This window comes from Astatotilapia calliptera, chromosome 6, assembly GCF_964374335.1.
Source record: "Astatotilapia calliptera chromosome 6, fAstCal68.1, whole genome shotgun sequence".
NCBI classification, from domain to species: Eukaryota; Metazoa; Chordata; class Actinopteri; order Cichliformes; family Cichlidae; genus Astatotilapia; species Astatotilapia calliptera.
Window position 1 is genome coordinate 17756831 of NC_137427.1, and position 14881 is coordinate 17771711.

General features: G+C 40.7%; 1 protein-coding gene across 2 annotated transcripts; it reads right to left on the reverse strand.

Moving 5' to 3' along the window:
• Positions 1 to 1693: 1693 nt before the first annotated feature.
• Positions 1694 to 12837, reverse strand: LOC113024066 (uncharacterized). 2 transcript variants are annotated; one of them, XM_080302859.1, is made up of 17 exons: positions 12611 to 12837; positions 9865 to 9990; positions 9526 to 9648; positions 8679 to 9053; positions 7799 to 8167; positions 7487 to 7609; positions 7248 to 7364; positions 6952 to 7074; positions 6704 to 6832; positions 6421 to 6592; positions 6056 to 6283; positions 5822 to 5940; positions 5577 to 5716; positions 3152 to 3293; positions 2926 to 3063; positions 2213 to 2335; positions 1694 to 2074 (listed from the first exon to the last, which is right to left on the reverse strand). In XM_080302859.1, the coding sequence occupies exons 1-17, from the start codon at positions 12690 to 12692 to the stop codon at positions 1941 to 1943; spliced, it is 2763 nt and encodes a 920-aa protein (XP_080158985.1). In that variant the 5' UTR covers positions 12693 to 12837; the 3' UTR covers positions 1694 to 1940. The 2 variants fall into 2 exon arrangements, with proteins under 2 accessions (XP_080158985.1, XP_080158986.1); XM_080302860.1 differs by lacking the exons at positions 1694 to 2074; positions 2213 to 2335 and adding an exon at positions 2512 to 2811.
• Positions 12838 to 14881: the final 2044 nt, after the last annotated feature.

Genomic DNA, 14881 nt, shown 5'->3' on the forward strand with positions numbered 1-14881 from the left:
TGAAACACAGAGACTAAATACACAAGAGGGATGATCAGGGGAAGTGGCCACACATGGGAACACAGCTGACACAGATAAACATAACAAGACATGGCAGGAGTAAACAACACTGACGGGAGACTGTCAAAGTAAAACAGGAAGTACACAGAGGTGCAAACAGGAGGAGAGAGAGAGCACGGGCATAGTGGGCTGGGGAAACATGGAATGAAACACAAGGAGGGGAGATGAGGGCTCACAGATACATAGAGGGGCACACAGGGGATAAAAGTCACAAGGGGAAGTCAAATAAGGAACAACATAACAGGACAACTCAGGAAACATGACCTAAATAAGGAACGAAATACAAAAATACAAGAAACTAAGAATACTGGGCCCACATGGCCCAGGACCATGACACGTTTGGACTCTTATGGGACTTGATCTTCATGGCTGAGGCTAGTGCATTTTAGCTGTATTGTTTTAACTGCTTTTAATGTTTTTAACTTCATTTTTCTGCCTGGCCAGAGTATTTTAGTGCTTTATTTTTGTAAATAAATTATAGTTTTAACAACTTGAGTTTATATTTACTACTTCCCTTGGCTGCTCCACTGCTCTTCCCGTCAGAAGCGTTTCCCTTCTGTTTTAAACTTATCACCCGTTAATCCTCTATTACATTAACAGTACTCAAATGGTCTCCACAGCTACCAGATCATCCAATGAGGCACCAGTGGGATGTGGTGACATGGTAGATTTGCAGGATGGATGGGCAGCTGACAAATCTGCATCAACGGTGTGACACTGCCACGGTTTAGGTTAGAAACCCCAAACAGTGATATCCGCATGGAGCAAGATCTCAGAGGAATGCTTCCAGCATCTTGTTGACTTTATGCCATAAAGAATTGAAGCATTTCTGGAAGCAAAAGGGGTCCGAGCATGACATTAATGCCCATGATGAGTGTATGTAAACTACGCTACATGTGTGGTAGAAGAGGTAACTAGCTATGTGTCCATAAATTATAATGATTTTGCAAGCGGTACATCCGTGCATTGAAATTATAATCTGAAAATACTCTATGCAGTATATCCAACACCACACAGCCACAGAGAGGAGCCAGTGTCCAAAATCCAAAGCAGAAAAAGTGCAGAAATAATGAAACTGTTCTGAAGTCCCAAAGTCACCACACATCAGCAGAAGAACAAGTTACAGTACTCATGTATTACAACCTTGTGATTCCTGAATTCTACAATCAGCAGTTGTAAGTGCTCATACTGGAAGTGTAACAGGTAAGCTGCAGCAGCAAGGTTTTTATTCTGTAAAGTAGTGGAGAGTGACTGGGCCTCAGCTCCATCGAACCTCAGACAAATAAGAGCTTCTGAGAAGTCTGGAAACACCCTGCGTACACAGCTGGCTGGCTTTCCAACCTAAACAGTCAGAAACATGTGATGTACACACACCTCAGGAATCACAGCAGGTCCAGAGACTGTTGTCACAAAACATCATCAAAGTGAGGCAGAGGTGAAACATCAGCTCTGTTCATATCCAGAGGATATACGGAAGGTCAGGCAGCAGCTTAAGACTGTGTTAAAACACAGCTCAGTTGGCCTTCAGTGTTTATTTCCTTAAAGGTGTGAAACAATACTGAGTAAAGCACAGACTTCAGGTTATATAAGGAATTATTTACAGTTTGTCCAAGAATTAGAAAATACAGGTAACTGATTTAAAGGAAGCTAATGTTTTAATAGTGAAACTTATGATGGCAATATTTGACCTTAAGACCCATGTTTGACATTTCAAACATTTTCTGTAACTCAGTGAGTGTTACATGGTTATGTTTATTCCAAGATTTGGTCATTTGTCCTCCTGTTGGCATCCATAAGTGGATACGACAAAACAGACAATTGGTGGCAGTATAGTAAAATGTAGTATTAATATTGGTCATCAATACCAATGCATTAACTTTTTATATATAACTTTTTATACAGGTCTTGGTGGCAGGTTCAATCTCATAGCCCTCTTCACAATCACACTTGTAGCTGCCTGGCAGGTTGATGCAAATCTGAATGCAAGTGTCCGGCTCAGTGCATTCATCAATGTCTGCAAACAAACAAATAGAAGAAAGAACTTGGCATCTTTGGATTTCTTAAAAAAAGTAGTTTCTAATAAACTTTCTTAAATCACGTTTATGACCCATGGCCTGCTTGTTAGGGTGCAGAAATGTGTCTGTTAGCTCACCTTCACAGGTTTTGTTGTCTGCTTTTAACCTGTATCCAGCAGGGCATGAGCAGTTGTATCCAATCTTTAGATCGTTGCAGTGGTGAGAGCATCCGCCATTTCCGGTCAAACACTTGTTGTTGTCTGCAGAGACAAAGAAATATTTTAAATAATATTCATGAACAAAAGATGATTAGCCAACTGAAAACTCACATGCAGAAGCTTTGCTAATGTGTTTCTGAACATAACAATCAATGATCAGTAATATTCAGATAGGTGACACATAAAAAACACTTATTTAATCTAACACCGCATCTTTAGTAAGTCTGCTCTTTAGCAATGAATATGGCCCCCACTTCTTGTATGGTGCCTGACAACATCGGGACATGCTATTAACGACTGATGTCATCGGGTATCTCCTCACAGATCTGGACCAGGGCATCACTCAGCTCCTGGTCAGTCAGAGGTGCAGTATGGCTGTGTTGGATGAACTGAATCATAATATCTCCAGAGCTGTTCTTTAGGATTAGGCTGCACAGCAGAGGTAGTTGTGTGTTTGTTGGTGGTTGTAGTTGTGGTGGTCGGGTCTGGCTGCCTGGGTGCAGCAGGATTTGTGGGACCTTGTGGTGGGAGTGGAGCAGCAGTTTTATCTTTAAGGGGAGGTGCAGCTGGCTGAATTTCAAGATTTGATTTTAATTCCATCTTTTTTAGTAACAAGAGGTGCAGATGTTTACCTGCCACGCATTTCTTCATGTCAGGTCTCAGGACCATGCCATCAGGACAGGCACAGGTGTATCTGGGAGACTGTGGGTCGTTCTGAGGGGCAGGTAGGCACAGGAACTCACAACCTCCATTCGTGCACCAGTTTGCACCTAAAATAAAACAGGGAAGGCATAAGAAAAAAATATTCTATTTTCACAGATTCTTTTTAATATCTCGAATGTACAAATGTTTCCTTACTGGCTGGCTGCTTGAGGTTGTGGTGCAGTACGATGTCTTTTAGCTGGCCCAGGTCCTTTGCCAGCTCAGTGATGTCGCTTCCTGTCAAGCGGTTGGCACTAAACACAGCAGCTTTCCTCATATCTGTCCAAAATACTTTCTCCTGTTTTAGAAAGAAATACAACTTGAGTTAAACTGATTAACTATAGACAATCATTCTTTACAATACAATTATTATAGTTCTACAACTGTTTATACACTCTAAAAAGTAATTCATCAGGCCTTTTACCACCACTTGATTAAACCCATGGCTGCAACATAAAAATTCTAATTTATTGATTAAGATAGGCCTTCTAAGTTGCAAACTTTATTTTTTTGGGTTGTGTTGAATTAATAATGTTGGTAATTACATTAAATTAATTTTATATGTAATTTGAAATTAAATCCCAATGTTAATGGGTTCAACCAATGTTAGTGGGTTCAAAATAAAATTCAAGTTGTAATTACTTAAAGAAATTTAATACATAACTTATTTTTTTCCACTGTAACTTCTGATTTCAAATTCCCTCCCCTACTGACTTAACTAGCCCGGGCAAATTCACACATGTTGCGTTGCATGGTGCAAGCTTTTGTAAAAAACATTTCAAGGTAAGTAACATTTCATTTACAAATAACAGTTCTACCAAAGCAAAGCATTTGTGCTAGTCACCTTTAGTGGATTTGTGTATGATGTGATGCTCATACAGATAAGGAAATACTTTGCACTACCACATGTAGCTAATGCTAGCCATTCTAAACTTTAGCACAGCAGAGGATAAGACTTATAAAGTTTCATTTGACAAAAGTCTTCAGCTAGAGAGTGCAACTGTGGCTAGGAAAAGCATGATTAAAGTTTTGCTACACAGTGCAATCTAATTTCGATCATAGGCTGATTTTGTTTTTCTTTTTACCAAAATTAGAAGCCTTTAAACTGTGAATAGTTCTTTCAGAGGGATAACCTAGAGGCTTCTTTTTTCCATCTGGCTCACCTATTTTATATCTTTATAAAACTTGCATGACCCATACGTAATATTACATTGATTTTGGTTAGTATTGTGATACAGCTTAAAGTAAGTATTGTTCTTGATCTTAAGAGCTGTAGCTATCTTTGTTTTGTTTTTTTTGTTTTTTGTTTTTTTAAATCAGACTGTGTGAAATATTGTTAATGTCATTCCAATAGCATTATTCTGGCATGGGCTATGTGAATCTACTTAACATTAAGACTTTATGTAAGCAGTTAGTATAGTGTGATAATCTAGGGTCATTAGTGCTTTGTTAAGTTGGGACACATTTTTTACAAAATGGGCTGGGAGTGAACAATGTGCAAATTCGAAACCTCTGCAAAAACAGGGTTGCTAAAGCATTAGAGATTACACCACGGTTATGGTGGGGAAGTCTCCCTTGTCTTCACCAAGATTGTTTTTGTTCCCTCAAAACTTGGGGTAGCCTTAGATCACATCTATCCTCTTTAAATAATGTATTAGAGCATTCATTAATGCAGTATAGCTAATAGTCTGCAAGGTTTAATTCTTCTCTTTCTGTGGTCTACAGATAAAGGAGGAGTTCAAGAGAATAACCACTGTAAGCCTTGAATAGCTACACTTGACCATTGCACCCCAAAACTGATGGATGTCATTTTATCAAGGGGAGGAGCTAAGGGAGTGAGAATCAGGCAGATCAAGGACATGCTTCTTGAGGTAGGACAACTATTTAGACTTTGGGTAGCTTTGAAATGCACTTTGTTGGCAGTCACCCATGTATTTTATACTCATACTTTATTTTTTCTTAAATAGCACAATACAATTGAAACATGCAGAGAAGTAACCATCTGCTGCCTTATCACTTTCCTTGGAGAGAAGGAAGAGGACCTTTTCATGGAGTTCGGTTTAAGTAATTCAGCATTGTGTGTGTGTATGTGTGTGTGTGTGTGTGTGTTCCATTGATCATCTGAATTCATTAAGTTTCAGTAAGTATAAAAGTCTAATCTATAATTCACTAACCTATTAATTACTTAACTTAAGGTTGGCCTTAAGTTAACACCGAAGAACTTAAGGCCAACCTTGAAAGGCAGGTGATGAAAACTGCCATCATCAGTGACCGGTACAAATGCAATTTTATTGCGTTTGACAAAAAAACTGAATTCAATTCTATTGTATTCTATTAACAATTAGTGCGGTGCTCAACAATTGAAGCTCTGGCTTTATATGTTAAACCATTTCAGATAAAAACCCTCCATGAACTTCGTTAGACTTGGACTGGCTGGTTTTAACCGTTTAAGAAAGCAACTAGTATTGTTAATAAATCAGGTAGATTTTGGGGTCCTGTCCTTTTCCTAACAATAACAACAATCCCTTTGACCTTCACTGAGTCAAAGTTAATCTGGGAATACACTGCCTTCATCACTAACCTCAAAGACTGTCAGGGAGAGTGGGTGGAAGAGTTTTTTCTCATTAATAATGAGACTGTGTCGGGCCCCTCCATTCACATCGATGCTGGAGAGAGAGTGCAGCTTGGCGTCCACCCAGTATAGACGTTGGTTGACCATGTCTGGTAAGAAAATGAAACACACAAATAATAGTTTTGACTACGATATTTTCATTACACAGTAAATAAAAATCACTGCTAAAAATGCATTCAGGAAGCTGTGCTTACCCAGGGTGATGCCATTCGGCCACACAATGTTGTCTTTTACTAAAGTAGTGCGATCTGCACCGTTCAGCCCACTCTTCTCAATCTTAGCTTCTTCACCCCAGTCTGTCCAGTACATCAAACTAAAGAGGACACAGTAAAGAAATCATGAGGCTAAAGACAAAACGCACCAGTTCATGTCAAACTGACACTAATCTAAGGAAACGTACTCGCTGTGATGTCTGTTTAAACACTTACTTGTTTACTGGATCGACTGTGATGGCTCGTGGCTTGTCCAGGTCCGTTGCGATCAGGGTCTTCCTCATACCGCCATCCGTTGTTGCTACAGAAATAGTCTTCAAAACTCTGTCAGTCCAGTAGATGTTGCCATGGATCCAGTCCACCGCAATGCCCTCTGGGGCCTCTATCCCACTTTCAACCACCACATTGTGGTGAGAGGAATTGCCAGCCACATCTATCATAGAGCTGTTTGGAGGAAGGCAAGAGTGGAGAGATTAATTTCATCTGCATCATTGAATGAGAGCCACTCCATACTATGCAAAATGAAGCAAGAAACTCATAAAGAAATGTAAAAAAGAAAGGACACAGATAAAGATTCTTACCTGTAGATTTTCTTCAGAGACAGGTCAGACCAGAAGATCATCTTGTTTGGCATATCCATGTCGAGAGCCACTGCGTTCTTCAGCTGTGGGATCACACGCACGTACTCGCTGCGGTCCACTGTCAGCTTCCTCACCTCGTGTTTGATGGTGAAGTACAAGGTGGGCACTGAGCCTGGTGGAGGCAGAGGAGGACAGTTTGGTTAAACTTGCTTGTCTTGTCTGAAGGTTGCGTCACAGGATCAAGCGTTAAGTGGGTTTAAGTGGGCTTTCTTTCTAACATTACCTGATTCAGCCTTGCAAGTTTTGGTCGCAGGGTCAATCATATAGCCCTCTTCACAATCACACTTGTAGCTGCCTGGCAAGTTGATGCAGATCTGAGTGCAAGTGTCTGGCTCAGCACATTCGTCAATGTCTGCAGAATTGAAGAAGTTGGCTCATTTGTTTGTTTCTATTGTGCACATTGTTAAATGACATGTTTACGATCTGTCTGGTTCTTAAGAGGCAGAATTTTAAATGTCTCCGTCCGCTCACCTTCACAGGTTTTGTTGTCCGCCTTCAGCCTGTATCCAGCAGGGCAGGAGCAGTTGTAGCCAATCTTCAGATCGTTGCAGTAGTGAGAGCAGCCGCCATTTCCGGTCAGACACTCATTGTTGTCTGCAGAGACAAACAGGCAAAAAGCTTTCAAATAATATTCACGACAACCAAATCCTTAGCTGACCGGGAATTTACTCATTCAAACCACAAGCTATGTAGGTCAAGTCAGGTATTCTAGTCATATTTCCCTACAGGCTGGCAGCCATGAATGTGTACAAGATGACTTCACTTACCACACTCTTTCGCTGGTTCATCAGACCCGTCCTTGCAGTCGTTCTGCTTGTTGCACACTTTCTCCGTGTCGATGCACTCCCCACTGCGACACTGGAACTTGTTTGGGCCTTCACATACTGTGGAAGAGACCAGGGGAGTATGAATGAGACCACAATGTAATCATGTGGGACTTTCTTTCTTTTCAAGAAAGAAGCTTTTGATTACAGTTTGTGGGTGAAACTGAATGAAATCTTTTTACCTGTATCACATTCAATCTCATCAGTGAGGTCCCTGCAGTCAGCACGTCCATTACATTGGAGGCTTTTGTTAATGCAGGTGCCGTCCTTACACTGGAACTCATCTGAGCGGCAAGTGGAATGAGCTGGAAGAGAAGGAAGAAGGTAAATGAACGAAAACACAAAAAGAGAGATGGAGAGAGAGAGTAATGGAATAGAGATTAGAATAAGAAGAAACATAATACCGGTACCTCCAGAAAATATTTACTGTCAGTCTCCATTAAAAATGTAATGTGCAGGTTGGCTTTAACAATAAGAAATTTTTAAAAACTCACTGCAATTAGCCTCGTCCGAATGATCGAGGCAGTCGAACCCTCCGTCACACTTCCAGTTGCCAGGGATACAGTCCCCATTCGCACACTGGAACTCGTCAGGTCTGCACGTCTTCTCTGGTTTCCTTCCTTCACAGTTCTGGGGCCACTCGTCAGACCCATCGTCGCAGTTAATGTCTCCATTGCAGCGCCACACCGCAGGCACACACATTGAGCTGTTACACTGGAAGAAGTGAGGGTTACAGTTGGTTTTGGAACAGGAAGCCTCATCTGAGCCATCTAAGCAGTCGTTGTCGATGTCACAAACAAAGCTCTTGGATATGCACTGGCCATTGGCACAACGAAACTCATGATCTTCACACGGCTCGGCCGCTGTAATGTGATAAGAGAGGGAAATAGGAGTTAATATGGGTATAAAGGTGGAAAACACATCAACAATAAAACTTTTAAAATACATTTTTTAACTTATATTAACAAATTTTTTCCTACTGTAATCTACAGGTAAAAAGCACACAATCCCAGTCAAGTCTAGTTTTTCGCATCAGTTACTAAGCTTTCTTTCTGGTAATTATATTGCAATGCACTGCTGTTATAGTCAGCTTTTCGACCACAGTGCCATTTCTCTGCGACACAATGGTTCACATAGTTATGAACTGCTAAACCATTTCCCAACATGTTGTAGCTTTCATTAGTACCAAAGCAGCTGAAGCGGATAAAACAGCCCCTCTGCTACTTAACTGACCAGATCAATTTCCCAGAAGTTTAAATGACTTGATGCTGATCTCTGATTAAAAAGAAGAAATGATCGTTTTTTGTCTCAAAATGCAGGTAACAAGGTGCTCAAAGATACAGTGGGAATTGTATAAAAAGTAAAAAAGCTCACTGCAGTTAGTCTCATCTGAACCATCCTGGCAGTCAAACATTCCATCACACTTCCAGTTGTCTTTGATACAACTCCCATTCACACACTGGAACTCATGAGTTTGGCAGTGTGTTTTCTTCTCTGGTTCCCTTCCCTCACAGTTCTGGGGCCACTCGTCAGACCCATCGGGGCAGTCAATGTCTCCATCGCAGCGCCACACCGCCGGCACGCACACTGAGTTGTTGCACTGGAAGGAGTGAGGGCTACAGGTGGTGTTGGAACAGGAAACCTCATCTGAGCCATCTGAGCAGGTTTCGTTGCTGTCGCAAACAAAGCTCTTGGATATGCACTGGCCATTGGCACAACGAAACTCATGATCGTCACAATATTTGGCCGCTGTGGTAAAACAAGAGGGGAGGATAGGAGTTAGAAATCGATCAATTATGATATCAATAACAACACCTTGAGTCATTGCAATGGAAGGAGTGAGGGTTATAGTTGGGTTTGGGACAGGAAGCCTCGTCTGAGCCATCTGAGCAATCGTTGTCACTGTCACAAACAAAGATTTTAGGTATGCACCGGTCACTATCGCGACGAAACTCATGATCTCCACACAATAACAACACTTATATATTTATATGTATTAACTAGACTTCAGGATTATAAATACACTACTAGTATTAGCTTTTTTTTTTAAAGATTACTTGACTTTAAGTCTGTTCTTCAAATCCCTTTTGAGATATTATTATTATACATTGAACAAAATTCATTCTTGCCAAAAACACTTTCAGTTAGTCGTGTCTTGTTTGTGGATGCTTTAGCATGAACTTTGAGGTGTAGAAAAACTCGGCTCTGGTAGAAAACTTACTGCAGTTTTTCTCATCAGCGCCGTTAGTACAGTCGGCTTTGCCGTCACATTGCCAGTCTTTTGATATGCACTGGCTCGTGGGATCGCCACAGTTGAACTGCGAATCCCGACAGATTTTGACTCCTGAGGAGAGAAACATGAAGCGTGACTCATTTCACGTGACCACAGAGAGACACAGCTTTTTGCTATTATGTCGTAAAGCTTAACAATCATTTGACTTTGTTAATGTGTTTCTGGTTCACTGTGGTGACAGTCTGATCATTTCCTTCATCATGCACATCATCCAAAACTAAATATTTTTAGTTTTGTGTAAGGTGTAGCTGATATGTGATAACATACCGCAGCTAGCGGGCAGCTCATCACTTCCATCACCACAATCATCAGTTCCATCACAAATCCACCTGCGGGTGATGCACCTCCCATTTCCGCACTTAAACTGATTGGCGTTGCATATGTAGGCTGCATCTGTGAAAGACAAAAATCACAACTGGAGTCCAGTGTGCCGTGGGAGTCCATTCATACCTTGCTGGGCATTTGTAGTAACGTGTCGGATATGTGCAGAAGAGGCATAGCGGATATACTGGACAAAGGATGTTGAAAGTACAGCTGCCAAGCAGGAGGAAAAGAGGAAGACCACAGAGAATATTCATGGAAGTAGTAAAGGAAGATGTGCAGAGGGTTGGTGTGATAGAGGAGGTAGGATAAGGTGAAGGCTGATGATCTGCTGGGGGGGGGGCTGATAAAAGAAGCAGCCGAAAGAAGAAGACAACAGTGTGTGGGGTTATGAAGCTAAACTGTGCCAAATATAACCGTTCACCATAAAACTATTTGACACTATAAGCCAAGCAAAGTGTTTCTGACTAACAAACAAACATCTGTCCTAGAGGGAAAGTTTTTTTTTCTTTTTTGCATGTAAACAGATGTACTCTTGGTTTTATCACACTCAGAGGAGGAGCCAGACATTTGAAACACCCGGGGCTTAGCCCTAAAGGGTAGTATGCATGTGGGATTTTTTTTTTTTTTTTTGAGGGGGGGGGGGGGGGGTGTAGAAATGACTGAAAGATTAATAGGCTCTGTTTTGAGTTTTGTTCAAAAAAGAATGACTTCATATAGGGAAATATATATATCACACATGCAGGACACCTTAAACTAGTTTTTTAATTAAGCAGCAAGACAGAACGAAGTTGGGGCTGTATCAAGACACAGGGACTAAACCCCAATTCAACCAGACCCAGAACTGATCCAGAATTAAAACAGGACTACAACAGTTCAAAAGCAGGACTACTGAGGACTTAACCAAGACATAACCACAATCAGAACTAGATGATAGTAGCACTAAAAATCATCATAGACCTGCACTACACTTATTTATTTAATTCTACCAAAGTACAATATTTAGATTGAGAAAAGTTTATATAATTATTTAGCCTTGTTGTGCAAACAAGCCTGCAGAACTTAATAAATATAGAATTTGAAAAATAGCAAACCTAAAAAGAAACACTAGGTACAAGATACATGAGTACCTATGATACAGTGATACTTTTAGTAAGCAACCATTTGACTAACATGTGTGTCTCACCTGCTCTTGTTCATCTCTGTTCTGTCCTCATTCTCCATCTCAATCTCTGCTCCTCTCTCTCTGTTCCTCTCTCTCTCTCTCTCTTTGTGCTGACAATCATCAAATATACAGTTGAAACCAGATATTTACAAACTCTTCAGATCAAAACACAAACACTTTTTTAATTGTAACATCAAATCAGACTAAATGTTTATTTTTTTAGATTGATAAATATAAAAACATATTTGTTAACTTTAAGAGTAAAGAGAGAAACTGTCTGTGTTTTTTAATTGCAAATGGCACCAAATTGTATTCAAACTGAGCCACACTTATGGAGCTCCACAGTTCTTTTCCTGGTGTTTTGGTTGACATCTCTTGATTTTCCCATGTTACAGAAACAGGCTTTGTGTTTTGCCTTATATGCATCCACAGCTGTGCCACCAATTTACTCACATGGACTCTACTAACCTATCAGAAGCTTCTTCAGCTCAGAATGGAATCGTCTGGAATTTTCTTATTAATTAACAATAAACTTAGTGTATATGTACTCCTAAATTTAATGAAAGTGATAAAAAATAGACAGCTCTGTCTCTCTTTATTCTGACATTTAACTAATTCAAAAGATATTTCAATATTTATCTAAAACAAAAGTTTACTCTAAATTGATGTTGTACAGTAAAAATGTTTTATGTTTTCTCCCTAAAGTGTATGTAAATATCTGGTTACAAATGTGAATATCCTGCTGTGTACTGAAATCCCTATTGTTTTGCATAGAAATATACTGAACAACATACAAAGCATAATATATAAAATAACATTTACCTGAGTTTTTTCTTTGAAAGAACCCTCTAATGTCCATTCTTATATTTCAGTACATAACTGAAACCGAATTAGTCGGGGAGGGTAAGAACTGAAAATATGAAATAAACACACGTAAGCTAAGACTCTCTAAAAAATAGCATTTGTTCGGCTTTTCATTTCGCCATTTGTTGATTCACTTGAAGAGCAAGTAAAATAATATTGGTCAAGTGATCAGTTTCATATCAATCTTTCGTGATGCACCGTCATATTTACATTATTTGTACGGTACGAATGATTTGCTTTGGTACCTGCTCAAACTTAAGCTCTCCTTAGTATGGCTGGCTCCGTCTCTCCAACAGCGCACTCACGGGCAGCAGCTCCCCCCGCCCCCTCGCTCAGTCGCTTAGTGCCTGAGCTTGGATCATACCAATATCAGGGGGGGATTCACGCACAGTCGTAAATTCCCACAGTGTGCACTATGTGCTTCGAATATTGTGTGTACTTTTTGTTTTATACAGTTGTCAGCCAGGCATCTAACTATGAAAAAATTACACTCCAAAATACCCCGGGCTTCTGACAAAACAACCCGGGCTTAAGCCCCGTAAGCCACCCCCACGCTCCGCCCCTGATCACACTTCTCCTTTCTTCATAAGTTTTAATGAAGCACATCAAATCTATTACAACACAGGAGGAAAGAAAGAGTTGGTGAAAAGTTCAATTTCTTACCAGTTTCAGACGAACAATGAACAAGTGTCAAAAGACACCAGCAAGCAGACAGTCCTACGAGTCCCTTCCAAATCTTAGACATGTCGTCTTTTATCTTCTTTTTCTTTGACAAGAATAAAAAGATGACTGTGAGCAAAACTATATAGAGAGCCTCAGTCACATGAGTGTTGCACCAATCCCAGCTGGGGTGTTTGAAATTGGGAGCAAGCAGCGCTGAGCCCACTCAATGTGCTTATCTTCGTCCCAACCAGTGGGTTTTCCTCTCTCTCTCTCTCTCTCTCTTTCTGTGTAAACTGACAAATACCAATGAATATACCTGTATGTTTTATAATGTTGTGCACAGATTTTAAAGGCGTTTTTGGAAACAGGTTTTTTTTATTGGCAAGAAGAGTTATTGCTGTAACACAGGCTAATAGGCAAAATATAAAAGAATGTTTTTCTACATTAGCAACAACACCCCCGAGAGTAAAAATTACTTTTTCTTTTTTAATCAGAGGTAAACATTCACTCTTTCAGAGTATCCGCTCAGGTGATGATATGGACGATCACATTATTCAGGCAGTACTATGGAGACAGGGTATCTTCTCCGGGAGGTGTTGGAAGGTGGCTGGGGCACTAAGTAAGCCAAAAGGAAATGTGTCAAATTGGTAAACACCATGTGGAGTGCTGAAAGAGGTCTTTGTCATTAACTTTGAAGATAAGGGAATCTACCAGTAGTCATTTGTTAAATCCAGTGTCATTAAAAAACACGGAGTGGACAACAAGTACAGGAGACTAGATGTGAGTGACACTGGCTTCAACATATACACACACGCTAGTTCACAATAATAACAACAGGGCAACACCAGGCACTCTGCGACTCTTCCGTTAGCTCCATCTCTACCATTGCGTTCAGTCCTTTCAGAGTCACCTTTTTCTCGTGTGAGTAAGATCGTACCATCTCACAGTCATTGTAACGTTGTATGAGATTTGTGTTTCCTAGCTAAGGAACAACACCCAATGACAAACCTACAACTTGGTATCATCTGGCCTCTGGACCAGCGAGAGATGGTCCTCAGAAAGGAGATGGCTGAGATTTGGAACCTGCGGCCCCAACTCATCTCTGTCATTCACAGGGCTCACCAGAGAAACAGGCTCCACATCCTTACTTGCTTTTAGGAGACCGAGGTGGTAGATTTGTTTCTCTCTGTCCCCTGATAGACAGATGCATCAACACACTGTCTGTAGATGCATCTACATGAATGACTGGGCGGGTCATCTGCTTCTATCATTTTATGCAGATGAAGCTGGAAATTGATGACAACGGCACAGACGACACCATCATACCCTCCCTGCACCACTCGGGGAGCAGTTCCGGGTGCCATTGATTAGCCACTCTTGCTTCGCATGATTTACAGACATTTGATGCATTTAGGAAACAACTGATGATTTATTAACTGTTTCCCACATGGAGTAACAACACTCACGTCACTTTCCTCAGCTGGCACTGCTCCCTCAATCACTCCTCCTGGCAGCTGGATTAGAGATTCTGCTACACTCACTATTACAACACGCTGGTAAAACACAGAGTTTCACAAGTTTGTTTTGTTTGAGTTTGAGAGACAGACTGCCTCTCCGGTTGACCTTTGAGCTCATAAATCGAGCTTCCTCTCACTCATTCTGCTGAGGGTTGCACTCGGCACTTCTTCACTCCAGCATTTCATTACATCTTTCTTTTCTGTCTGTTTCCCTTCATCAGTGTTTTGTTCTGTCTACTTTTCTCTTGTCTTTCTTCTTTTCCCCGCACTGGTCGCAGCTGGCCCTTCCTTGAGCCTGGTTGTACCAGAGAAACGGGAGTTTTTTTTCCTTCCCACTGTCACAAAGTGCATGCTCACACTGGCTGGCTTGATTGTTGGGGTTTCGCCCAATTCTGTAGTGTCTTTACCTCACAGTATGAAGAGCATTGAGGTATCTGCTGTTATGAAATAGCGTTATATAAATAAACCTGGCCTAATGTTGTTTTTTCATTTTTTTAAACAGCGTAAAAACTAATGAATTTAGACAAAAACTCACAATGTAATGAAATTATACAAGATAAAAATACAAAAATGAAGCAAAATACACACATAAACAGTTTGGGTCATCAAAGCAGAGCCAGGTGAAAAACAGCTCAGCTCCCCTCTCAGCAGATGTTACATGTAACAGCTAATTTTAAGTTGCTTAAGGGGTAAGGGTTGTGTAAGGGTTCCTGGAAATCAGGAATATTGACTCATCCTCGTACTTTCCCCTCTT